Here is a 25,044-nt window from a genome sequence, read left to right on the forward strand (position 1 = left end):
CAAAATGGATCTTCTCCAAGGTCACATATTCCAAAGTAAAAATTAAAATACAGGCACTTGATTTTAATGGTTGATTTATGCGGCTACAATTCATGGACTGCAATGGACTTGAGATTCCATGTTTGATTCCGTCCTTGCTAGTAACGAAATGAATGTCTTGGTGTTTACTACACGACTTGGACGTTTCACCATCTCCCAGCTTGCATTTCAAGATTTTCACGAGAATATGCTTCCCAATACAAAAGTTCTGATGGTAACTTATATTTGCATTTTTCATTGCCGAGTGTGTGTGTGTGAGTTTATTATTTTATTAATGTTCAATTTTTAATTATTCATATTCCCAATAGAAAAAATGCCAACTGATGAATAAGCAGATCTTAACATGTTCCCCCATACATTTTAGTAAGTAGGATATTAGGAGGTGTTTTATCAGCAGATAGCATTGAATGAACAATTAAGATTAAATTGCAATAAGGTTGATTGGAAAAGACTATGCTATAGATGCAAACGGGACAAATTAAATCAAACTGTGAAATAAGAAATACAATTTTGTGTTTTTTCTATACATAAAAGATATCAATACAAGTTTTAGTTTTGTCCTTTGCCGTTGTTTCAAAAATCTAGGACTAAAATTTGTTATAAATAATATTTAATGACGAGAGGGAGCTTATTTTATATAATTTATTTTGATACCTTGGCCTCCAAATTAAAATTTTATATCTAGACTACTGTGTATGTTTACAAATTAAATTTTTTTTTTCTTTGAGTTCAAACCTTTTATATTAATTAGTTTGAAAACCTTTAATGGTAATGATGTTTTAAAATCTAATATGCTCGATGCGGGTTTAAACTTTTAGAGTATTTAGATAGAGAGTAATTACATATTCATGTCAATATTTTTTTTTCAGAGTTCATAAAGTTGATGATTGGTGATATAAGACTCAATACTTGTAAAATAGTCTCTTTTGATGAGATTTAGAGATTTTTTGATGATAAAGTCAGTGACTTTTGAACAAGAAATCTACCTTTCCATTCTCTTCTTTTGAAATATGATCATTTAGAATTTCTTTGTCTTTATCTATCTTAGAGAGTTGCTCTTGGACTTTTAGCAAGTATTTTATTAAAGTAGGGTCTCTAATTTTAAATATCATTTGGCATTATTCAATTATGAGTCAGGAGTCACTGTGGACTCGGAGAGGGAAAGCTTCAAAGGTTTTTGCCAGGCCCAATCCTATTAAGAAAGCTTCATACTCTGATACATTGTTGGTGGCTAAAAATTCAAATTGAATTCCATATTCAAAGACTTGCCTATGAGGGCTCACAAGTACTTCTTTCAAAATTGAAAGATCTATCAACATATAATTCTCAATGTGGAATCAATTGTATTGACTATGAGGGGATCAAAGCTTTTTCTAAGAGGATCTAATGTTCAACTATTGAAATAAACTTATCCTGGAGATCATTTTCAAAAGAATATTATGCTATAAAGTTTGTTAAGGCTTACCTTTTAATAGCTGGTCTTGGTTAATATAAAAGTTCATATTCTTCTAACTCAATTTCTCATCTCACTAGCTATCCAAACATGTATACCTTGTGGAGAATTTGTCATAGAAGCTAGTATGTTAATATTATAACTTGATGAGTTTGGAGGTATAATTTTAAATTTTTAGAGGTTTTCACTAGAGCTAAGGCTATATTTTTCACTTTCAAGTATCTTGTTTCAACATCATGAAAAGTTTGGCTAGAATAGTAGACAAGACATTGTATGCCATCTTCTTTTTTTACTAACATGACATTGACTACCTAGTTAAAAACACCAAGATAGAGGAATAAACTCTCAATTTCTTTTGGATGTGACAAGATCTTAAAAGATATGAGATATGTTTTGACCTCTTTAAAAGCTTTCTGGCACTTTGGTATTCATTTAAAGTTTGTGATATCTTCAAAATCATAAAGAATGGTAGTTGCATTCTTTCAACTTGAATATAAATCTGTTGGGGGAGGTTAGTCTACCAGTGAGGCATTAACATCATTGACCTTTTTAGGAGGAGTCATATCCAATATTGCTTGAATCTTCTCAGGATTAGGTTCTATTCCATTGCTGCTTACTAGGAAACCTAAAACTTTTTCTCTTTTGATGACAAATACACACTTGAAAAGATTTAACTTCATTTAACATTTGCCCAAAAAATAATAATTTCTAGATCCTTTAAATGTTGTTCAAAAGTCATGTTTTTCACCAACATTTGATCCACATAAGCTTTCATGTTTGTCCTAATTTCATGTTTGAACACTTTGTTAACCATTTACTGGTAAGTAGACCTTGTGTTTTTCAAGCCAAATGACATTGCATTGTAGCAAAAAATTCATCCTTATGTAATGAAAGAAGTCTTCTCCTCATCTTCTAGATACATAAGGATTTGATGGTACCTTTAAATAACATCCAAAGAGCTTAAGAATTCAAGGCCAACTGTAGAGTCCACCAATTTGTCAATCTTTGAGAGAGAAAAACTATTCTTTAGATAGGTCTTGTTCAAAGAGGTGGAGTCCATACACATTTTTTATTTTCCGGTGCTTTTCTTTATCATTACCATATTACCTAACCAATCTGGATACATGACCTCACGAATGAACCTAACAGCTAATAATTTATCCACTTCTATAGTTATTGCTCATTGTCTTCCTGCCTAAATTTTTTCTTCTTCTATCTAATATAAAGGAAAATTGGATTAACTTGAAGTTTGTGAACATATATCTCTAGGCTGATCCCTGATATATCTAAAGTGTTGAAAGCAAAATTAGTTTTATAGGTGAAGAGAAAATCTGTTAGTAATAGTTATTGAGGTGATTCATAAAGATTTGCTGAAAGGTAAAACACTTAGGGTAAGTACTTATTGTGATTGTGATCTCCAATACACTTTGTCCTGACACTCTTGACTGTTTAATCTCATTTAAATAGTTTTTTTACATAAGTCATCCTTGAGGGATCTATCCCTGTATAGGACATCTCATCTTTATATAAGATATTAACGAAGCTCTCATCATCTACCAACACCCTGTGGACTTGATGATTGGTTAGAACTATAGAAATAACCAATGCATCCTCATAAGGGTAAGTCACTCTCTCTCTATTTTCTAAAGTAAAAGTTAAAGGCTCGTATCATATGTTCTATTGATGAGCTGTTGTGAAGACATATTTTCTATACTTTCTCTTGCCATTATAAGTATCCCCCCCAGCTAAAGTGCCATCTAGAATCACGTTGATCTCAAGTAGGGCTTGAACAGGTTGGTTGGGTTCTTCTCTGTCACATTCCAAGTGGACATGGGCTTGAACATGTTGGTTGGGTTCTTCTCTGTCACGTTCCAAGTGGACATGCCTTTTGATAAATTGCTTTAGATAACACTTAGCTATTAACATCTCAATCTCTTTTTATAATGTGAAGCAATCTTTTGTATCATGTCATTTATCCTTATGAAACAAACAAAACTTTTTGGAGATACGTGTGTGTGAAGGCGACACCATAGAAGGTGGATATTAAACAAAATCTTTTCACTTGGTGATTGCAAAAAATTCTGTGAGGGTAGTGTTTAGAGGAGTTATATATCTCCTCTTAGAATATTATATGCATTCATTTACTAGCCTTTTCTAACCTTTATTGGAATTATTCCATTTTCAAATCTCAATTACTTCAACTAGCACAATCTAATATAAGTATCCAAACAGTTAAAAACTTAAAACATTCCATTTCTTTCCTCATTTTCAACCCTAGGCTGAAGTTTCCTTGAACAATAAAGGCTTATTTTCTTTTCAATACACACAACTTACACATTATTTATTCCTTTTCCACATAAACAAACATGTTTAAAGAATCAATTAAGTCAATTTCATTTACCCTTAAAGCTTATCAAGACTAATCCCTTGAACAATGGTGACATAACACTTCCTTCGTCATTTTTTTTAATTAACACCTTATCCATTCATTTATTACCTATGCTCTCATAATTCTACTCATTTTACATGGTAATTAATACAAACTAACCCATACCTTTTTCTTATATCTAGTCCGAAACATAACACATCACTTTTCTTAGGTTCCTTTTTATTATTTCTTCACAAAAAGTCAATACAAGCTACCATATTATACATAAAGAACATATCAATTTGTTAATAAAATCCAAATCATGTTTTCTTCCTTTCTTCATTGTTAGCCAAATATGCCTATAAAGGCAAGTGTAATTTCCCCTTTTGAATTTCTTCCTAATCTTTCATTAATCAAACATGCTCTACTTTATGTAACTCAATTTAATTCATTCTCTTTACAATTAAATCGACAATGTCCATCCTCAATTTATTAGTTTAGACCTAAATTTGAGTATTTTTTGTTCAATCACTCCATAAATCATATCAATTGTCTCAATAAATCACCAATAACATTTATACATTTGGTCTTTTCACCATTCACTTCATTTATAAATTTTTTATCATTTCACTATAGTTATCAATTTTTTCACTGGTGCTCACACAATTACTTTTTTTTTTGTAGGGGTTTACATGCTTGGTCTGATATCTTGTCAAATTCAATGCACTTGAGCTCAACATATAGTTGAATCCAAAAATATTAGGTTCGATATCTCTCTAAACCCAACTATATGTTGGGTTATTACTATGTTTTTAACTTTTTTAATCATGGGCTTTTAAGAAAGGCTCATGTGCTTACACGCGCATATATATATATATATATATATATATATATATATATATATATATATATATATATATATATATATATATATATATATATAAAAGACTCAAAAGTGAGAATAATAATTATAAATGAATCGCCTTCAGCTTCCTTGAAAAAAAAGGATTTGAGCACCTATAATATTATTTGTATTAATAAGATAATCAAGGAAAAAAATATGCTTTTTTAACAATAATAAATAACAATAAAAAAATAAAGAAAAATAAAAAAAAAGAAAGGACTCTCATAAGACAGTCTTATGAGTATACAACTAACAAACTTTCTCCTGTTGTCCGAAGACCAAGAAATGTGGAAAGAAAACATTTATCATGTGATAACAAGTAGTTAAAACTTCTACTTTCTTCGTTTAAGATTTTATTATGGTCCAAATTTTTATGAGCTCAAATCAATACTTTTATGAGTTGAATTAAAGTACGTGTATTTATAATTTTTTTTAAAAATTTTTTAATGATAGTAAAAATATTGGTAATGATTTTTTTCAATAAAATAAATAAAAATCATGTGATGGTTATTAGATGTAACCTGGTTAATTTTATTAGTTTAAAAACAATTTATACAATTCTTGAAAACAATATTTGACTAATGATATTTAATAAGAGTTTAAATGTCAAAACTTGTTATCTTGATTATAAGACTAAGATATTCTCATAAAAAAACAAATTAAGACAATTTAATTTTCAACTGATCCAATATTAAATGATAAAATAAAAAAAACTAATTAAATAAAATATACAAAAAACAACCCGAGTCAAATCAGAATAACCGACTAAATACTATTTTCGAATCATAAAATGAGAATAACTTAATAAAAAGTAAACAAAACAAATTTGAGTCAACTAGGTTAATTTATCAAACTAAATTGACCCATAAAATCTAAAAGTCATGTGTAATAATTAAATAGAAATAAAATTTAATATTAGTATAAAATTAAAAAATAATTTTAATTTAAAAAAAAAAACACCTACTTTGTGACGACGAATACAGTAAAACTTCGTTTCAAACTACTACCACTACAGCAACTGGTCAACCCCATAAATTAAATAGACTTTAATTCCTGGAATGCTTCTTCTTAACACTCTCCTGTTTTATTCCAAAGTGGTATAGATACCCTTACTGGAAGTCCGCGACCTAAGAATCCGCACTCTTTTTCTCGTAGAGGTCCTAATTAGTTTTAACTGGCAACATTATCATTTCTCCCATTCTCCCTATCTTTTTCTTTTTTCTTTTTTAATTCTACTTAGTTTTCTCTCAAAATCAGTCCTTTTTTAGATAACCATCACTCTTGCTTTCTTTTCTCTCCTCTCTCTCTCTCTCTCTCTCTCAATTAATGATTTTTTTACCTTCCATGTCGATTTTCAATTTCTGCCACCGTTTTGTTCCTTGCCTTGCCGATCCAGGTGACTTTCTGATAGAAAATCAGAAATGAAATAATGGGTTTCTTTTGTTTTTGTGGTTAATGGTGTCATTTTGTTTGTGTAGCAAGGAGATCTTCGTTGGGGTTGAAAGCAGCATTAGTGGTGTTGCATATTGTATATGCGGGCATTCTCTTTCTTTTTGACAGTGATTTAATAGAGAAAACAAAACAAGAGCCATGGTATGTTGTTTCTTTCTTTCTTTTTTTGAGAGTAATGATCGAGTTAAAAAGTGAAAGTTTGTTACCTTTTGGTTTTGTTGATTGAATTGGATTGCTGGAGTGTAACTTGTAATGGGTTATTGAATTATTGAAAATTTAGTTGAAGGTGGCTTGTTATGATCATATTAGTGATGTTGGATTAGGAAGTTAATTGGTCAAAAGAATTTAATGAATTGAGTTTTTGAGGTAAAATGAATTAATTACAGTCAATAGCTAACATTGATTACTGTTTCAGCAAGATAATTTGCAAGTTTGCGCAAAAAAGGGTGAAATTATAAAATTGGTTGGGAAATGCTAGGTGAATTAGGCCTTTTTTTCTTTTGACAATGAGAGGAAATTTAGGAATTTCAAGATTCTTAATTATTCACTGTGAACATGTTCACAAACCTTTGATGTTTATTTATGCTAGCATGGTAATCAAAGGGTGTTTTTTATATTTACTTTGTGATGGGAACTTCAGGTAAATATTATGGTAAATAGAGTGCATAATTATGTGATTGTTAGTGGATGTTATCGAATCTATGCAAGGAGGGTGTAACTACTGATGTGTTTTTAAAATTTGTTAAAATTTCTTTGATATGGTTCTCATCTTTGCTTTAACTTGAGCGTGCAATGTAGCATAACGTTGAAGAATTTATTTGCCATTTTCCCCCCTTCAGGTCCTACACGGGATTATATCTGTTGCTGTTTGTTGCAACATTGATTCAATACTTTGTTGCATCATGTTCTTCTCCCGGGTAAATTTTGATGGAGTTGTAATGCCTCATGATCAATCTGAATTGTGATTAGAACTCATAATTTCTGTAATATATTTCATTAGTTTCTGTGATTTATATAACTACTTGCCTAATATTCTCTCTTCCTCTTTTGTTTTGTTTTCTTCCCCATTTTTGCAACACTTTCAGCTATGTCCTTGATGCAATGAGGGATGTGAGTGAGAAAAATTCTTTATTTAGAAAGGCATCAATGTTGTCCAAGTAAGCCCTGATTTTGAAGTTTCTTTTAGTAGGAAATTATTGCAAGTAACACTAATTAAAATAAACTGGAGTGGAATTGCATTCAAATTGTCTCTCTGACTATCAATTGTTATAATGTTTAAGCAAAGACAGCCTGCTTCAAGCAAAAATGGAAGCTTGGTTATTACTGTGGAAGGAAGTCAGCCAGAAAGAAATATTCCAGAAAGTAATGTTACATCTTGGACAAAGCTTGTTCTGGACATGTATCCACCTGGAACGTCTGTTAGGTATGCAAGTGCTTTGCAGATATTTGTGCTTGATGTTTTAATCAATGACAACTATGAATGCTGGCTACATTCAGGAATCCCTTCCTTTGGCCTGTTGGTCTGTTATGTCACAAGATGATTGGCTGGCTTTAGTGTATTGCTACCTCTTAGATGATGGATTGTTATCCACTTGACCGAAGACGGTCATTGTTTGTTCTTGACTGCAGTGGCAGTGAGATAACTTTCGATGTAAAAAGAACTTAGTTTTTTCAAAAAGTGCCAATGCCTAGACTAAACCTTAACTGTATCCAGAGTCTTGAATTTAGAAGATTATGTGATTTGATGCAAAAGGTCTGGACATACGGTCTTGAAAAGTGAAGATGATGAACTTTTTAAGTTCCCCCATTATTAATTTCTGTTGTTTTCTTCAATTTGATAACATGATGTTCAACAAAATCTTAGCAGAGATATAAATCAGGAAATTGAATAGATTGTAGTGCCACTGAGTTCATTTCTATATGATTTCATGTGATGATTACAAAGGGGAAAAGAAGATGCAGTTGTTCTGTATCTATTTAAAAATAACATACTCTACTACTGACTACTTTGCCTTTTTTCACAGAACTTTGACATGTTCCTTTTGCAATGTTGAACAGGTATTTCTTATCTCATGTTTACATCCTAGTTTGTACACTCAGTTGCATCAATTAAAATCTCATTCCAACTCTAGAATGCTTAAATCTAGAACTACCTGCTTTCATACTGTTCTATTGATTATATAAGAAAGAAGGTCGACTTATTTAGGGTGAGTGGAGCATCTAATAGAGCCTAAATGAATTTTTGTTCCCAATTATTTCTCATGGAGGCACTTACTTAACTATGAGCCCATTGAAAAGTTCTGGGTGGAGAATTTGGATGGTGTTTTGTCCTTCAGCATTTTTGCACGAATCAGTTGGTCCCCAAGACTTGAACATACACCCCTGTGAATGCAAGGCCAAGACTTGGTGCAATGCCCTCTTAAGCTTGGAAGTACAACTGCACTTAAATTGCTCTCTCTATGTTTTATTTTTACCAATATTTGATAGACTATATTAAATGATCATCTCATAAATCTACAAATGAATATGCAGAAGAAAAATGATCAGAGATCATATGAAGTACTTACCCATCACTAACCTTTCAAAGTTCACTGCAATCTCCTTCATGGACAACCTTTTCTTCTCGTGCAATGAATTAAAAAGACACATTTTGCAGGAATTTGTGCAAAAAAAGTAACTAATGTTCTGTTACCAATAATTTTGATAGAAACATGAGGTTGCATTAGGTTGCTGAGTAAAAACCTTGGTCCTAACTGATGATGCTTTAAACCTCTGGAGAAATTTAGCCAATTTCCAGACATCCTGCTTTTCCTGCTCCAAGTTTCTGATGGAGCTTTGTTGTTACAAACTTGTTTTTTCTTTTCTTTTCAAGGAACTCTATTTCACCATTATGGTAGCATTTGGTTGTTTACTTTTTTTCTTTGCCATAATTGCAGCCTCCACGAGGGAAGCATTGCCATGATTGTGATAGATGTGTTCTTCAGTTTGACCATCATTGTGTTTGGCTTGGGGCATGCATTGGCCGGGGAAATCATTGTCGATTTTGGTGAGCATTTTATCCTTTTGAAGTCCTCTACAGAAAATTGTGATGGATGGATTGTAAACAAAATGGGCCTTGCTTCAAATTCCGTAAGAGTGGTTATACTTCATCATAAGCTTAAGCTAGAGCTGTTCATGATTGATTTTTATACTCTTTGGTAGTCATTGAATTCAATGTCAATTATAATCTGTCTAGTTATCTTTTATGGATCTGATGCCCACCACATGCTAGCATTAACATGTTTGCTTGATGAAGAGAAAGGCTGACATTTTGTTATACAATGTCATAGTCATTTTGCATTCTGATAAACTCCGTTTGCATTCGATAGAATGATTTACATCATGGAATTTTGATTGCTTGAAATTTAGCTGCAATGGGCCAGCTCTATGGATTAAAGAGTTATGCTTTGCTCTTGGATGGTCTTATTGACAAGAGAAGTTGTGTGCATAATGGTTGTTGTTCCCAACATTACATGTACGTTTCTATAGTTTACTTTTCGATAAAGCATGCCGGTTGAAACATGTAGGATCATCATTCCTGCCTTCCATTTTATTTTTTATTTATTTATTTATTTTGCGGGGAAGCACTCTAAACATAGACAAATGACATAGCCAGCCTGGAGATATCTTATTAATCACCTGTGTGTGAATTTCCATCCAAATTAGATCTACAAGCTGGCTTTTTCAAATTTTCCGTATACTTCTAATGCACTTCCAATATTTATGTTCTTTTTAGGTGGTACATTTTTGAAGAAACTGCACTATGCATTTGGACTGGCATCTTGTACATCACATCCTTGAAGGCTAACATCTCAAGAGCTTGGTAGAGTATATTTTTTGAAATCCTTTCTGTTTTTTCTTCAACGCTTCTGTTACTTTAATTGAAAGGCCCTGGTGCCTCTAATAATGAAAGGAGAAAAGGGAAAGAGTAGTCATCGAGCTTTATGATCGTGCTGGTGCCAGCGGTTTCAATGATAAAGTTTTAACTTAGCTACACATATGATCAGCTTTTACGACTCCTGCAGCTTTAGATTTAATCTAAATTATGCTGTACTGGCAGGTGGAAGGATGTGATTATGATCTTGCTATTGGTTACTTTATTAGTAGCACATATCGCTATGGTGTGTCCAAAGATATTGCAATTATTGCACTTTGACGGTATCCATTCGTGATCAGCTAAAATTGTTATGAATAACCCATTTGGACATCGTAGGTTGTATTCCTTAACTAGTGTGTTCGAAGCATCTATCTCAACGCAAACTTTTGCGTAACTAAGCCTTTTACAGAATAATGTAGTATGATCAGCATAAAAAGGAACCCCAATAGCACTGGCTACACAACTCAACCCCTTAATAGTCCAATACTCGAGAGGAATATTGTACAGCCTAACCCATACCGGAACTTTGACCAAATCACATTTCAAAAATTGCATGTTCGGTTGCCAACGTTTAAGCACCAAAGGTCTGTTTCCCATGTGCCATGAGGCTCTTTCAGAACATTTGTGGCGCGATCAACAGAATCAAAAGTGAAAAGGAATAAAGCATTATCCGAAGATAAAACTTTTGATAGACTGTAGAAGCTTCATATTCTTTTGGCAATAACAAGATACAATAATTTGTGAGCCACAAAATGACCAACTAGGGTGGATTTCCACAATTCGCACCCATCTTCAAACACATCAAGTGGAGGAGCTACTGTCACATGGCCATCAGTCATAGCGGGAGGGTGCAAAATGCAGATTATGAATTGGATTAATATCAATGGTCTTGTTAACCTCATCGTCATCGACATCAGAACCCTTTAAAGCATTTAAAAAATTCAATTTGGGGCTAAGGTTTAGATGTTCTTGTTCCTGAGACCCTACCATCAATTCATTAACTTTAGAACCCAACACATGATTCATTATTGAAAGAGCATGAGAAGCTTGGAAATTAGAGTGTTTTTCTATGCTAGTTTCAGAATCAATTTGATTATCACTAGTAAACTGAGAAATCTTGATACCATGATTATTTAACATATCTTGTAGCTCTAATATTAAGGTATGTCAAGACTTAACTTCATTGTGTTGTTCAAAGTTATAGCTAACCATTGAAACAGATTCCACAGCAGAACACAAAAACATTATAGCATTAGACAAATACTAGAGATAACAAAGTTCTAAGTAGAGAAACTAAGTAAAAAAAGAACTAATAAGCAACCTAAACTAAAAAAAAACAAGATGAGTTACTTGACTGAAACATTCATGTCTATAACTGCCGTTGGAAAATCCAGTAAGAAAACCCACTGAAAATGATGCAACTGTTCTTTTTATATATACTCCAAGAATAAACAACAGAATTACAAGGCCAATATCTCCTAACTCATTGATTGGAACGATGATCCGTTCGGTCAAGATTTAAAGCATGTTCTGATGGACAACATACTCAAACGTGGTGACGATCCAACGGTGAACAAAAGAGATCTAGCTTCGACAACACCACTTAGTAACTAGTAAGGAAATGAACTTTCAAATAAGCTGTAATATAATCTTCAAGGGTGACAAGGGCCTTTCAATTCTAACATCGAGATACTAATTTGAAACATTCATGTTAACTATTAAAAGTGAAAAGACAGAGAGGGCTAAGCTTAAAGAAGAAATGCTGATTCAATTCAAATTGGAACATTATTCAGTTATTGGATCATAACTAGAGCTGTAGAATATGAATTTAGGTTTGATTTATATGGATCGAAAGCTAAGACATAGGTCTAAAACTTTCATTAAGAGTCCAAGATTCAAAACGACTGTTTTCAAGTTCAAATTGTAGCAACAAAAGAGAAGTCAGAATCTGTTCTGCAGCCCAAACACTGTTCAGTGTTCAGCCCATAACTCTTTGATTTATATTCTCCTTGAGTTCCTTTATTTTATTTGCTATGTTTTCTCCTCACTTAACAAGGAAATAAAGACATCCTAATATTTAAAGGAAATAATCATTATTCCCTCACATAATAGGAAATCCAATAATAGTTAGTACTCCATAAAACACATGAAAACATCACATAACAAGGCTGGATGAAGTTGATACAAAAATGACAGCCTTGTTGTCGAAACTTTATGGCCAAAATAAGGGTGGATTGAGCCTTTCTTGCACATGGATTAAATGAACTAAGGCCTCCTTTTGATGCTCCAAAGGATCTCCAAGTTCAACCTTGGCCGAAACTTGCACAACTAGTCTATTGAACACTTATTCCAATGCTTTCGCTTTGAACCTTGTGATGGGCCCACTTGGAACATGTAATGGGTCCTTGGTGTTCATGGACCAATCCATATCATCCCCTCTCTCCTTAAAAGGATTTAACCTCGAATCAAAACTTGTGTCAAACAAAGTATGATCAACAATATTAAAGGTAACTCTACACTAATCTAACTTGAAAGATCAACTTTGTAGGTATTGTCATTGATCCTTTCTAAAACATGGAATGAATTATCACCACGAGGCTTTAACATTGATTTTCTAAGGTAAGGAAACCGTTCTTTACACATGTGCATCCAAACCCAATCATCGGGTTGGAAAACAACCTGTTTAAGCCTCTTATTTGCTTATTTCAACCTTTTATCTATTTGCAGTCGAACTCCCTCGTGGAGTTGTTTCGTCATCCTTGCTTTCTTTTCACAATCTAAACTTATCATTTCTTCCAAATATAAAGGAATTAAATCCATAAGAGTTAGTGGATTAAACCTTTAAACAATTTTAAAAGGAAAAAAAGTTAGTGGTTGAATGCACATTTCTATTATAAGCAAACTCAATAAAAGGCAAACATTCTTCCCAACTTTTCAGATTCTTTAGAATAACAACGCACAAAAGTTGTGATAAAATTCTATTCACTACTTGAGTTTGTCCATCTATTTTAGATGGCAAGTTGACGAAAGTAAAGGTTTAGTTCCTAACTTTCCCCACAAAATCTTTCAAAAGTAGTTAAGGAACTTAACGTCATGATCTGGAACTATACTCTTAGGAATGCCATACAAACATAGAACCTCCCTAAAAAACTAGTATGCGATATAAGATGCTTTATTAGTCTTATAGCATGCAATGAAATGCATTATCTTAGAAAACCTATCAGCCACAACAAAAATAGTCTCTATCTTTTTTTGACCTAGGTAAACCTAAAACAAACTCCATAGTGATAACTTCTTTTTTGTTGCTACAATTTAAACTTGAAAACAACCGTTTTGAATCTTGAATTCTTAATGAAAGTTTTAGGCCTGTCTTAGCTTTCAATCCTTATAAATCAAACCTAAATCCATGTTCTACAACTCTAGTTATGATCCAATAACTGAATAATGTTTCAGTTTGAATTGAACCAGCATTTCTTCTTTAAGCTTAGCCCTTTCTTTGTCTTTTCACTTTCAATAGTTAACATGAATGTTTCAAATTAGTATCTCGAATTTAGAATTGAAAGGCCCTTACCACCCTTGAAGATTATATTACAGCTCATTAGAAAGTTCATTTCCTTGCTAGTTACAAAGTGGTGTTGTCGAAGCTAGATATCGTTTGTTCACCGTTGGATCGTCACCATGTTTGAGTATGTTGTCCATCAGAACATGCTCTAAATCTTGACCGAACGGATCATCGTTCCAATCAATGAGCTGAGAGATACTGACCTCGTAATTCTGTTGTTTATTCTTGGAGTATATATAAAAAGAGCAGTTGCATCATTTTCAGTAGGTTTTCTTACTGGATTTTCCAATGGCAGTTATGGACATGAATGTTTCAGTCAAGTAACTCATCTTGTTTTTGAGCTTAGGTTACTTATTAGTTCTTCTTGGGCTCGGTTTCTCTACTTAGAACTTTGTTATCTCTAGTATTTGTCTGATGCCATAATGCTTTTGTGTTTTGCTGTGGAATCTGTTCCAATGGTTAGCTATAACTTTGAACAACACAATGAAGTTAAGTCTTGACATACCTTAATATTAGAGCTACAAGATATGTTAAATAGTCATGGTATGAAGATTTCTTAGTTTACTAGTGATAATCAAGCTGATTCTGAAACTAGCATAGAGAAACACTCTAATTTCCAAGCTTCTCATGCTGTTTTAGAAATGAATTATGTGTTGGGTTCTAAAGTTGATGAATTAAAGGTAGGGTTTCAGGAACAAGAACATCTAAACCTTAGCCACAAATTGAATTTTTTAAATGCTTTAAAGGGTTATGATGTCGATGACAATGAGGTTAGCAAGGCCATTGATATTAATCCAGTTCATAATCTGCATTTTGCACCCCCCACTATGACTGATGGTCGTGTAACAGTAGCTCCTCCACTTGATGTATTTGAAGATGGGTGTGAACTGTGGAAATCTACCCTAGTTGGTCATTTTGTGGGTTAGAAATTATCGTATCCTGTTATTGCCAAAAGAATATGAGGCTTCTACGGTCTATCAGAAGTTTTATATTCGGATAATGGTTTTTTCCTTTTCACTTTTGATTTTGTTGATCGTGCCACAAATGTTCTGGAAAGAGCCTCATTACAAACATATCGTTGGTGCTTAAATGTTAGCAACCGAACATGTAATTTTTGAAAGGTGATTTGATCAGAGTTCCAGTATGGGTTAGGCTGTATAATGTTCCTCTCGAGTATTAGACTATTAAGGGGTTGAGTTGTGTAGCAAGTGCTATTGGGGTTTCCTTTCATGCTGATCATACTATATTGTTGCGTAAAAGGCTTAGATGCGCAAGAGTTTGCGTTGAGATAGATGCTGGTTAAGGAATACGACCTACGTTGTCCAAATGGGTTATTCATAACAATTTTAGCTGATCATGAATGGATACCGTCAAAGTGCAATAATTGCAATATCTCATCTCTAGACAGGATATTAACCGAGCTCCTATCATCTACCAACACCCTGTGGACTTGATGATTGGCTAGAACTATGAAAATTACCAATGCATCCCTATAGGGGTTAGTCACCTCTCTTCATCTTCTGAAATAAAAGTTACAAGCTTGTGTTATAGGTTCTATTGACGAGCCGTTGTGAAGACATATTTTCTATACTTTCTCTGGCCATTATAAGTATCCCTCCTAGCTAAAGTGCCACCTAGAATCACATTGATCTCAGGTAGGGTTTGGGCAGGTTGGCTGGGCTCTTCCCTGTCATGTTCCAAATAGGCGTGCCTTTTGACAAATTGCTTTAGATAACATTTGGTTATCAGCCTCTCAATTTTTTTGTGAAGCAATCTTTCATATCATGTCATTTATTCTTGTTAAACAAACAAAACTTCTTGGAGGTACGAGTGTATGAAGGCGACACCATAAAAAGTAGATGTTAAACAAAGTCTTTTATCTTGATGGGTGTAAATAATTATGTGAGGGTGATGATTAGGGGAGTTATATATCTTCTTTTGAAGTATGGTGTGCGTTCCTTTACTAGCATTTTCTAACCTTTTTTGAAATTATTCCATTTTTAAATCTTAATTACTTCAACTAGCACAATCTAATATTTTGATTTCTCGGACTATTTTTGTCTCTGTTTGCTGTGGAAGTATAGAGGCCCACTTTATAATTATCGAGCAAAAAAAAAAAAAAGTCGAAAAGCAAAGGAGAATTTTTCATTTACATATATCTTGAATATTTCTTCCTTTTCTTTCTCATTCTGTCTACACTTTTTGCTTATTTCTTCTGTTTCTTTGCACTGCCAAAGTAATTTTTTTTAAAAAAACCACTTACATTTTTATCTCAACAGGACGTTCGATAATACTTTATGCATTCATTTGATTTGACTAACGGAATTTGTCAAGCTGTAAGAGTGTTTCTTACAATGGTCATATGATAATTATAAGGTCTGTCATGACCAGTTTGGAAGCACAGGTGTAGTTTTAATTGGCGAACCTGTTAGTGTCCCCAGTTCCAGCCTGCAATGATATACATTCAAAATTTTCAGCTACCAGTCTCTGGTTCATTGGGCAGATAGACCTAACACTGAATCAGACAGATGGAACAAGCATGGCCCCAATATCTGAACATAAACTCATCTTTTCAGTCATGTCAAACGCAAAGCAAACTGGCGAGCTCAGAACTTGCAAATGTGTCTCAGAAAATGTCGAGCACGATGGTATTTTGATGTCTAAAGCCATGATAAGTTCAAAGACGTGGTGTTATTTAACTTTCTTGACCATTTTTTTCTTATGTTTACTAATTTGAGTGAGTATCCAAGGAGAAAAATATATATAATGTGGCCATATTTTTCACTGATGTGCGCGGAGGATCCTGTCGGCTTCATAAAGAAGAAGATGAGACTGTTAATTGAGAAAATTAATGTCCTTAACTAAGAGAATAATAATTATAAATGAATCACCTTCAGCTTCAGCTTCCTTGAAGGAAAAAAAATGGATTTGAGCATCTATAATATTATTTGTATTAATAATTAAGATAATCAAGGAAAAAATATGCTTTTTTAACAATATCAGATAACAATAAAAAAATAAAGAAAAGAAAGGACTTTCATGAGACATTCTTATGACTATACACCCGACAAACTTTCTTCTGTTGTCCGAAAACCAAGAAATGTGGAGGGAAAACATTTATCATGTGATAAAAAGTAGTTAAAACTTCTACTTTCTTCGTTTAAGATTTTATTATTGATCCAAATTTTTATGAGTTCAAATCAATACTTTTATGAGTACACTATTTTTATTAAAGTACGTGTATTTAATTTTTTTTAAATATTCTTAATAATAGTAAAAATGTTGGTAATGTTTTCTTCTTAGTAAAAAAATAAAATAAAATCATGTGACGGTTATTAGATGTAATCTGGTTAATTTTATTAGTTTAAAAACAATTTATACAATTCTTGAAAATAATATTTGACTAATGATATTTAACGAGAGTTTAAATGTCAAAACTTGTTATCTTGATTAAGACTAAGATATTCTCATAAAAAAAATAAATTAAAATAGTTTAATTTTCAACTAATCCAATATTGAACCGTAAAATTAAAAAAAAAACTAATTAAATAAAATATACAAAAAACAACCCGAGTTAAATTAGAATAGCCGCTTAAATACTATTTTCAGATCATGAGATGAGAATAACTTAATGAAAAGTAAACAAAATAAATCCGAGTCAACCAGATAATTCATCAAACTAAATTAACCCATAAAATCTAAAATTTATGTAATAAAAATATAATAATTAAATAGAAATAAAATTTAATATTAGTATAAAATTAAAAAATATATTTTTTTTTTTAAAAAACACGTATTTTGTGACGACGAATTCAGTAAAACTTCGTTTCAAACTACTACCACTACAGCAACTGGTCAACCCTATAAATTAAATAGACTTTAATTCCTGGAATGCTTCTTCTTGACACTCTCCTGTTTTATTCCAAAGTGATATAGATACCCTTACTGAAAGTCCGCGACCTAAGAATCCGCACTCTTTTTCTCGTAGAGGTCCTAATTAGTTTTAACTGGCAACATTATCATTTCTCCCATTTTCCCTATCTTTTTCTTTTTTCTTTTTTAATTCTACTTAGTTTTCTCTCAAAATCAGTCCTTTTTTAGATAACCATCACTCTTGCTTTCTTTTCTCTCTTCTCTCTCTCTCTCTCTCTCAATTAATGATTTTTTTACCTTCCATGTCGATTTTCAATTTCTGCCACCGTTTTGTTCCTTGCCTTGCCGATCCAGGTGACTTTCTGATAGAAAATCAGAAATGAAATAATGGGTTTCTTTTGTTTTTGTGGTTAATGGTGTCATTTTGTTTGTGTAGCAAGGAGATCTTCGTTGGGGTTGAAAACAGCATTAGTGGTGTTGCATATTGTATATGCGGGCATTCTCTTTCTTTTTGACAGTGATTTAATAGAGAAAACAAAACAAGAACCATGGTATGTTGTTTCTTTTTTTTTTTTTTTTGAGAGTAATGATCGAGTTAAAAAGTGAAAGTTTGTTACCTTTTGGTTTAGTTGATTGAATTGGATTGCTGGAGTGTAACTTGTAATGGGTTATTGAATTATTGAAAATTTAGTTGAAGGTGGCTTGTTATGATCATATTAGTGATGTTGGATTAGGAAGTTAATTGGTCAAAAGAATTTAATGAATTGAGTTTTTGAGGTAAAATGAATTAATTACAGTCAATAGCTAACATTGATTACTGTTTCAGCAAGATAATTTGCAAGTTTGCGCAAAAAAGGGTGAAATTATAAAATTGGTTGGAAAATGCTAGGTGAATTAGGCCTTTTTTTCTTTTGACAATGAGAGGAAATTTAGGAATTTCAAGATTCTTAATTATTCACTGTGAACATGTTCACAAACCTTTGATGTTTATTTATGCTAGCATGGTAATCAAAGGGTGTTTTTTATTTTTACTTTGTGATGGGAACTTCAGGTAAATGTTATGGTAAATAGAGTGCATAATTATGTGATTGTTAGTGGATGTTATCGAATCTATGCAAGGAGGGTGTAACTACTGATGTGTTTTTAAAATTTGTTAAAATTTCTTTGATATGGTTCTCATCTTTGCTTTAACTTGAGTGTGCAATGTAGCATAACGTTGAAGAATTTATTTGCCATTTTCCCCCCTTCAGGTCCTACACGGGATTATATCTGTTGCTGTTTGTTGCAACATTGATTCAATACTTTGTTGCATCATGTTCTTCTCCCGGGTAAATTTTGATGGAGTTGTAATGCCTCATGATCAATCTGAATTGTGATTAGAACTCATAATTTCTGTAATATATTTCATTAGTTTCTGTGATTTATATAACTACTTGCCTAATATTCTCTCTTCCTCTTTTGTTTTGTTTTCTTCCCCATTTTTGCAACACTTTCAGCTATGTCCTTGATGTAATGAGGGACGTGAGTGAGAAAAATTCTTTATTTAGAAAGGCATCAATGTTGTCCAAGTAAGCCCTGATTTTGAAGTTTCTTTTAATAGGAAATCATTGCAAATAACACTAATTAAAATAAACTGGAGTGGAATTGCATTCAAATTGATCTCTCTGACTGCCAATTGTTATAATGTTTAAGCAAAGACAGCCTGCTTCAAGCAAAAATGGAAGCTTGGTTATTACTGTGGAAGGAAGTCAGCCAGAAAGAAATATTCCAGAAAGTAATGTTACATCTTGGACAAAGCTTGTTCTGGACTTGTATCCACCTGGAACGTCTGTTAGGTATGCAAGTGCTTTGCAGATATGTGTGCTTGATGTTTTAATCAATGACAACTATGAATGCTGGCTACATGCAGGAATCCCTTCCTTTGGCCTGTTGGTCTGTTATGTCACAAGATGATTGGCTGGCTTTAGTGTATTGTTACCTCTTAGATGATGATTGGATTGTTATCCACTTGACCGAAGACAGTCATTGTTTGTTCTTGACTGCAGTGGCAGTGAGATAACTTTCGATGTAAAAAGAACTTAGTTTGTTCAAAAAGTGCCAATGCCTAGACTAAACCTTAACTGTATCCAGAGTCTTGAATTTAGAAGATTATGTGATTTGATGCAAAAGTTCTGGACATAAGGTCTTGAAAAGTGAAGATGATGAACTTTTTAAGTTCCCCCATTATTAATTTCTGTTGTTTTCTTCAATTTGATAACATGATGTTCAACAAAATCTTAGCAGAGATATAAATCAGGAAATTGAATAGATTGTAGTGCCACTGAGTTCATTTCTATATGATTTCATGTGATGATTACAAAGGTGAAAAGAAGATGCAGTTGTTCTGTATCTATTTAAAAACTAACATACTCTACTACTGACTACTTTGCCTTTTTTCACAGAACTTTGACATGTTCCTTTTGCAATGTTGAACAGGTATTTCTTATCTCATGTTTACATCCTAGTTTGTGTTATACACTCAGTTGCATCAATTAAAATCTCATTCCAACTCTAGAATGCTTAAATCTAGAACTACCTGCTTTCATACTGTTCTATTGATTATATAAGAAAGAAGGTCGACTTATTTAGGGTGAGTGGAGCATCTAATAGTGCCTAAATGAATTTTTGTTCCCAATTATTTCTCATGGAGGCAATTACTTAACTATGAGCCCATTGAAAAGTTCTGGGTGGAGAATTTGGATGGTGTTTTGTCCTTCAGCATTTTTGCACGAATCAGTTGGTCCCCAAGACTTGAACATACACCCCTGTGAATGCAAGCCCAAGACTTGGTGCAATGCCCTCTTAAGCTTGGAAGTACAACTGCACTTAAATTGCTCTCTCTATGTTTTATTTTTTCCAATATTTGATAGACTTTATTAAATGATCATCTCATAAATCTACAAATGAATATGCAGAAGAAAAATGATCAGAGATCATATGTAGTACTTACCCATCACTAACCTTTCAAAGTTCACTGCAATCTACTTCATGGACAACCTTTTCTTCTCTTGCAATGAATTAAAAACACACATTTTGCAGGAATTTGTGCAAAGAAAGTAACTAATGATCTGTTTCCAATAATTTTGATAGAAACATGAGGTTGCATTAGGTTGCTGAGTAAAAACCTTGGTCCTAACTGATGATGCTTTAAACCTCTGGAGAAATTTAGCCAATTTCCAGACGTCCTGCTTTTCCTGCTCCGTGGTCTTATTTCTCCCGATGTTAGTATTTTGATTGTCATTGACTGCATAAATTATGAAGTTTCTGATGGAGCTGTGTTGTTACAAACTTGTTTTTTCTTTTCTTTTCAAGGAACTCTATTTCACCATTATGGTAGCATTTGGTTGTTGTTTACTTTTTTTCTTTGCCATAATTGCAGCCTCCACGAGCGAAGCATTGCCATGATTGTGATAGATGTGTTCTTCAGTTTGACCATCATTGTGTTTGGCTTGGGGCATGCATTGGCTGGGGAAATCATTGTCGATTTTGGTGAGCATTTTATCCTTTGGAAGTCCTCTACAGAAAATTGTGTTGGATGGATTGTAAACAAAATGGGCCTTGCTTCAAATTCCGTAAGAGTGGTTATACTTCATCATAAGCTTAAGCTAGAGCTGTTCATGATTGATTTTTATACTCTTTGGTAGTGATTGAATTCAATGTCAATTATAATCTGTTCTAGTTATCTTTTATGGATCTGATGCCCACCACATGCTAGCATTAACATGTTTGCTTGATGAAGAGAAAGGCTGACATTTTGTTGTACAATGTCATAGTCTTTTTGCATTCAGATAAACTCCGTTTGCATTGGATAAAATGATTTACATCATGGAATTGGAATTTTGATTGCTTGAAATTTAGCTGCAATGGACCAGCTCTATTGATTAAAGAGTTATGCTTTGCTCTTGGATGGTCTTATTGACAAAAGAGAAGTTTTGTGTGCATAATGGTTGTTCCCAACATTACATGTACGTTTGTATAGTTTACTTTTTGATAAAGCATGCCAGTTGAAACATGTAGGATCATCATTCCTGCCTTCCATTTTATGTTTTATTTTTTATTTATTTATTTATTTATTTTTTTTGCGGGGAAGCACTCTAAACGTAGAGAAATGACATAGCCAGCCTGGGGATATCTTATTAATCATCTGCGTGAATTTCCATCCAAATTAGATCTACAGGCTGACTTTTTCAAATTTTCCGTATACTTCTAATGCACTTCCAATATTTATGTTCTTTTTAGGTGGTACATTTTTGAAGAAACTGCACTATGCATTTGGACTGGCATCTTGTACATCACATACTTGAAGGCTAACATCTCAAGAGCTTGGTACAGTATATTTTTAGAAGTCCTTTCTGTTTTTTCTTCACCGCTTCTGTTACTTTCATTGAAAGGCCCTGGTGCCTTGCTAATAAAGAAGAAAAGGGAAAGAGTAGTTATCGAGCTTTATGATCATGCTGGTGCCAGCGGTTTCAATGATGAAGTTTTAACTTAGCTACACATATGATCAGCTTTTACGACTCCTGCAGCTTTAGATTTAATCTAAATTATGCTGTACTGTCAGGTGGAAGGATGTGATTATGATCTTGCTATTGGTTACTATGTCATTTGCCGTGATCTTTCTCCTGCTGCTCCTCATTTTCCATAGGCAAGTGTTTACATTCACTCAGTACTTTGTTTCCCACATGAGATTCTTAGAAACATGGTTTCTGAGCAGCTTTGCTTCTTTTTTGTCATGTTTATGTTTACTCTAAAAGCCACAAGAGTAACTAGAATATCCCGTTTATTGTTTCTGGTGCTTCTAGTGAGCTGACTTAGTTATCCTAATGTCATATTAGTTTGTTTTCTAACGCTTTCTCTGATGATATCATTTTGATGGGTGGGAAAGTTTTAACAGAAAAGTAGGAGCATGGAATTAACTTGTCCATTTTAAGAATAAATCTGAATACCACTTGAAAAGGAAATGGCCAGGTCCAAAAAATGATTAGTTGGCTCATCTTTTTTCTTACAATAGTGCTTGTCCTGTTTGCTAATTGAGACCAGTAAACGATCCATTGTTCACGAGGTTCTGAGGGAAGAAATAGAAAATCTTCCCTTGTTAAGCTTCTAAAGCTCAATCCCAATTGGACCAAGGAATAGTTACTCATGCTGTAAAGATCATGCAAAAGCTGATAAGGAATTGGAAATGATATCCAGTTGCAGCTTGCCAGCATGAAAGGGAAAAGCTGGAAGCAGATTATGGCTTAATTCATGTTTGCTTCTAAAGTTCACTGACAATGGCAGAAAACAACTGGCCTTACACCCAATAAATAGATAAAGATCATAAAAATTGTCTACTTGCATGAAATACATCTAGCCTGCTTCAGCATGATTAATTAACTTCATGATTTTTGATGCAGCTATCTTATTCTGACAAATCAAACTACCTATGAACTCATAAGACGTAGACGCATTCCATATCTAAGGTTTGCTAGCACTCTTAAATCTTGTATTTTAAACCATTTGTTTAGTGTTGGATCTGTATTTACTGATCAACAAAATATAACAAATCAAACCACATGCTGGGTTCATTTATGGGCATTCACTTTGCATTATTTGGTGCCAGCCTTCTACTGGATGGTGCTTAGGGCACCATATTTTACTGGGAAAAGCAAATATGATTTGACCATTATTTATATGCTGATTTATTAGTCCACCAACTTTCATTGATATGCAGAGGAATTCCTGAACGAGTGTATCCATTCAATGAAGGAGTTTGCAGAAATTTATACAAATTTTGTTGTGCTCGAAGCAGCATATACAGTTTGGAAAGATTACCCACGGCAATGGAACTTGAAGACAAGTCAAGACCTTACACATGCTTAGGTTTTTTGACCTGCCGTTGTTGCTGAGGTTGTGAGGGCATTGTGATATCAATGAAAACATTTTTGCCTCCAAATTTGTTTTTTGATCTCCATGTGAATGTGTGCCCGAGCATCCAGTTGTTTTAGCTACAGAATATGGCAGTACGGATGGTTAAGTTGGAGCCTTTTGTGGGCCTTTAGGTTTTTGTAGTCTGAATTGGATGGTGATTGTAATGTTTGTTTGATGGAGATTTTCAGAATTGTTTGTGTACTGATTTTTTCACGCCCCAATCAATCTAAAGGTGTTGGTTTTTCGAATTCAAATTGCCATGTAAAGCAAAAAAGAAAAAGAAAAAAGAGAGTAGGATTCCAAGTGCAGCTGATAGCAGCCTCCCTGTCTAGTTTACAGAAATGTTTGTCAAATAAATGTCTGTTGGTGCATTCACTGTTTAGATGGGTTTGGATCATGCATCTGGTCATTCCATCACTGTTAGTATTTATTGCCATTTCTTGATTCAGTTAGGGGTAACCAAGCATCTTGAGGATCAAACTTTGTTACGCGAAGAGCTTTTCTCACTGGACTACCCAAAGGAGTAATAAACCTTGGAGACGGAGAGGCTAGTGGGGTTCTCGGGCTTTTCTTTATTTTAGGTTCCTCTGGCGGCCCAGACAAAGATGGGGAGTTATCTTGAGAGGTGGACAAAAAAACTATAGTTATTAAACTAGTTTTGTCTATTTAAAACCAATCAATTACAAGTCTAAGTTTTGTCTATTTAAATCTCAGCTAAGGTTCGTATCCGTCAAGCTGGACCGGGTTTATAACAATGCAAAAAACTTGTGGTGCATTGGTTTCCGGACTTGGCATTACGGGAGCTGCACTCATCTCAATCGCCCCACTCATCTTTAATAGTTTCTTTTTCTGGGAGTATCTATCAATCTATCTTTCTTTTGAAGCTTTCAACTGAAACCTCTTGAAGTGTGGGCTAATTATCTATGTTTGTTTGTGCCACCAGTGTTGGGAAATTTCAACACACATAAAATCTTGGTCCAGAAGGAGAGGAAGAAGATTCCTAGTGAGCTTGGAATGACGAGATGGAAAACGCAATCACTTCTAAATAGAAAAAGAAATCGGTGCCGGCAATCTTGTTAGTCGTATGAACCAGCTGACGACAAAGTGAGTTCATAGAGAGCTTTAATAATAAATCCTACTAAGCTGGAGACTGATTTGTCATTCTATGGGAGGAGGAGCTACGAAGTATAGCAAGTCCTGCCGAAATGAAAAAGATCCATCAGGGAAAGCCCTCCTCCCATTAAAGTTGTGGGCAATGAGAAAATTGAAAGAAACAATGAAAGTTCTGTTCGAAAGTCAAAACTGCAGGTTGGTTGACAAATTTGGCTATCAGAGCGTACACAAATGAAACATAAAGATTGCGAAAGGTAGCTTGCTGCATCAATTTTACACCAACCCTGACTGAAGAAAAGGGCAGCTTAATTATGCAAGTTCTTATTTTAGTTTGACCCTGCAACTACATTTTCTTAATTTATTCATGTCTCACTAAGGGTTCTGTGTTTTACTTCTGTCTTGAAAATTTGTGTAT

General features: G+C 33.5%; 2 protein-coding genes across 4 annotated transcripts; both read left to right on the forward strand.

Moving 5' to 3' along the window:
• The first annotated feature begins 5,806 nt into the window (after positions 1-5,806).
• LOC133695178 (protein S-acyltransferase 10-like) lies at positions 5,807-16,482 on the forward strand. 3 transcript variants are annotated; one of them, XM_062117042.1, is made up of 9 exons: positions 5,807-6,160; positions 6,243-6,357; positions 7,056-7,133; positions 7,302-7,373; positions 7,502-7,639; positions 8,241-8,274; positions 9,153-9,262; positions 9,992-10,078; positions 16,172-16,482. In XM_062117042.1, the coding sequence occupies exons 1-9, from the start codon at positions 6,091-6,093 to the stop codon at positions 16,248-16,250; spliced, it is 783 nt and encodes a 260-aa protein (XP_061973026.1). In that variant the 5' UTR covers positions 5,807-6,090; the 3' UTR covers positions 16,251-16,482. The 3 variants fall into 3 exon arrangements, with proteins under 3 accessions (XP_061973026.1, XP_061973025.1, XP_061973027.1); XM_062117041.1 differs by lacking the exon at positions 16,172-16,482 and adding an exon at positions 10,316-10,482; XM_062117043.1 differs by lacking the exons at positions 8,241-8,274; positions 16,172-16,482 and adding an exon at positions 10,316-10,482.
• A 1,092-nt stretch (positions 16,483-17,574) lies between these two features.
• On the forward strand, positions 17,575-23,764 carry LOC133695062 (protein S-acyltransferase 10-like). The gene is made up of 11 exons (XM_062116832.1): positions 17,575-17,921; positions 18,004-18,118; positions 18,818-18,895; positions 19,064-19,135; positions 19,265-19,402; positions 20,009-20,042; positions 20,986-21,095; positions 21,846-21,932; positions 22,168-22,251; positions 23,003-23,068; positions 23,320-23,764. The coding sequence occupies exons 1-11, from the start codon at positions 17,852-17,854 to the stop codon at positions 23,492-23,494; spliced, it is 1,029 nt and encodes a 342-aa protein (XP_061972816.1). The 5' UTR covers positions 17,575-17,851; the 3' UTR covers positions 23,495-23,764.
• The last annotated feature ends 1,280 nt before the right edge of the window (positions 23,765-25,044 follow it).

Source organism: Populus nigra, chromosome 5 (assembly GCF_951802175.1).
Source record: "Populus nigra chromosome 5, ddPopNigr1.1, whole genome shotgun sequence".
Taxonomy (NCBI): domain Eukaryota; kingdom Viridiplantae; phylum Streptophyta; class Magnoliopsida; order Malpighiales; family Salicaceae; genus Populus; species Populus nigra.

What these genes read in the sequence shown, in the direction of transcription:
- LOC133695178 (XM_062117041.1), top strand. Translation starts at nt 6,091, where the DNA reads ATGATTTTTTTACCTTCCATGTCGATTTTCAATTTCTGCCACCGTTTT. An exon ending in GCATCATGTTCTTCTCCCGG is followed by an intron (nt 7,134 to 7,301) that starts GTAAATTTTGAT and finishes CAACACTTTCAG; the next exon opens with CTATGTCCTTGATGCAATGA. An exon ending in AAGGCATCAATGTTGTCCAA is followed by an intron (nt 7,374 to 7,501) that starts GTAAGCCCTGAT and finishes GTTTAAGCAAAG; the next exon opens with ACAGCCTGCTTCAAGCAAAA.
- LOC133695062 (XM_062116832.1), top strand. Translation starts at nt 17,852, where the DNA reads ATGATTTTTTTACCTTCCATGTCGATTTTCAATTTCTGCCACCGTTTT. An exon ending in GCTAACATCTCAAGAGCTTG is followed by an intron (nt 21,933 to 22,167) that starts GTACAGTATATT and finishes CTGTACTGTCAG; the next exon opens with GTGGAAGGATGTGATTATGA. An exon ending in AGACGCATTCCATATCTAAG is followed by an intron (nt 23,069 to 23,319) that starts GTTTGCTAGCAC and finishes ATTGATATGCAG; the next exon opens with AGGAATTCCTGAACGAGTGT.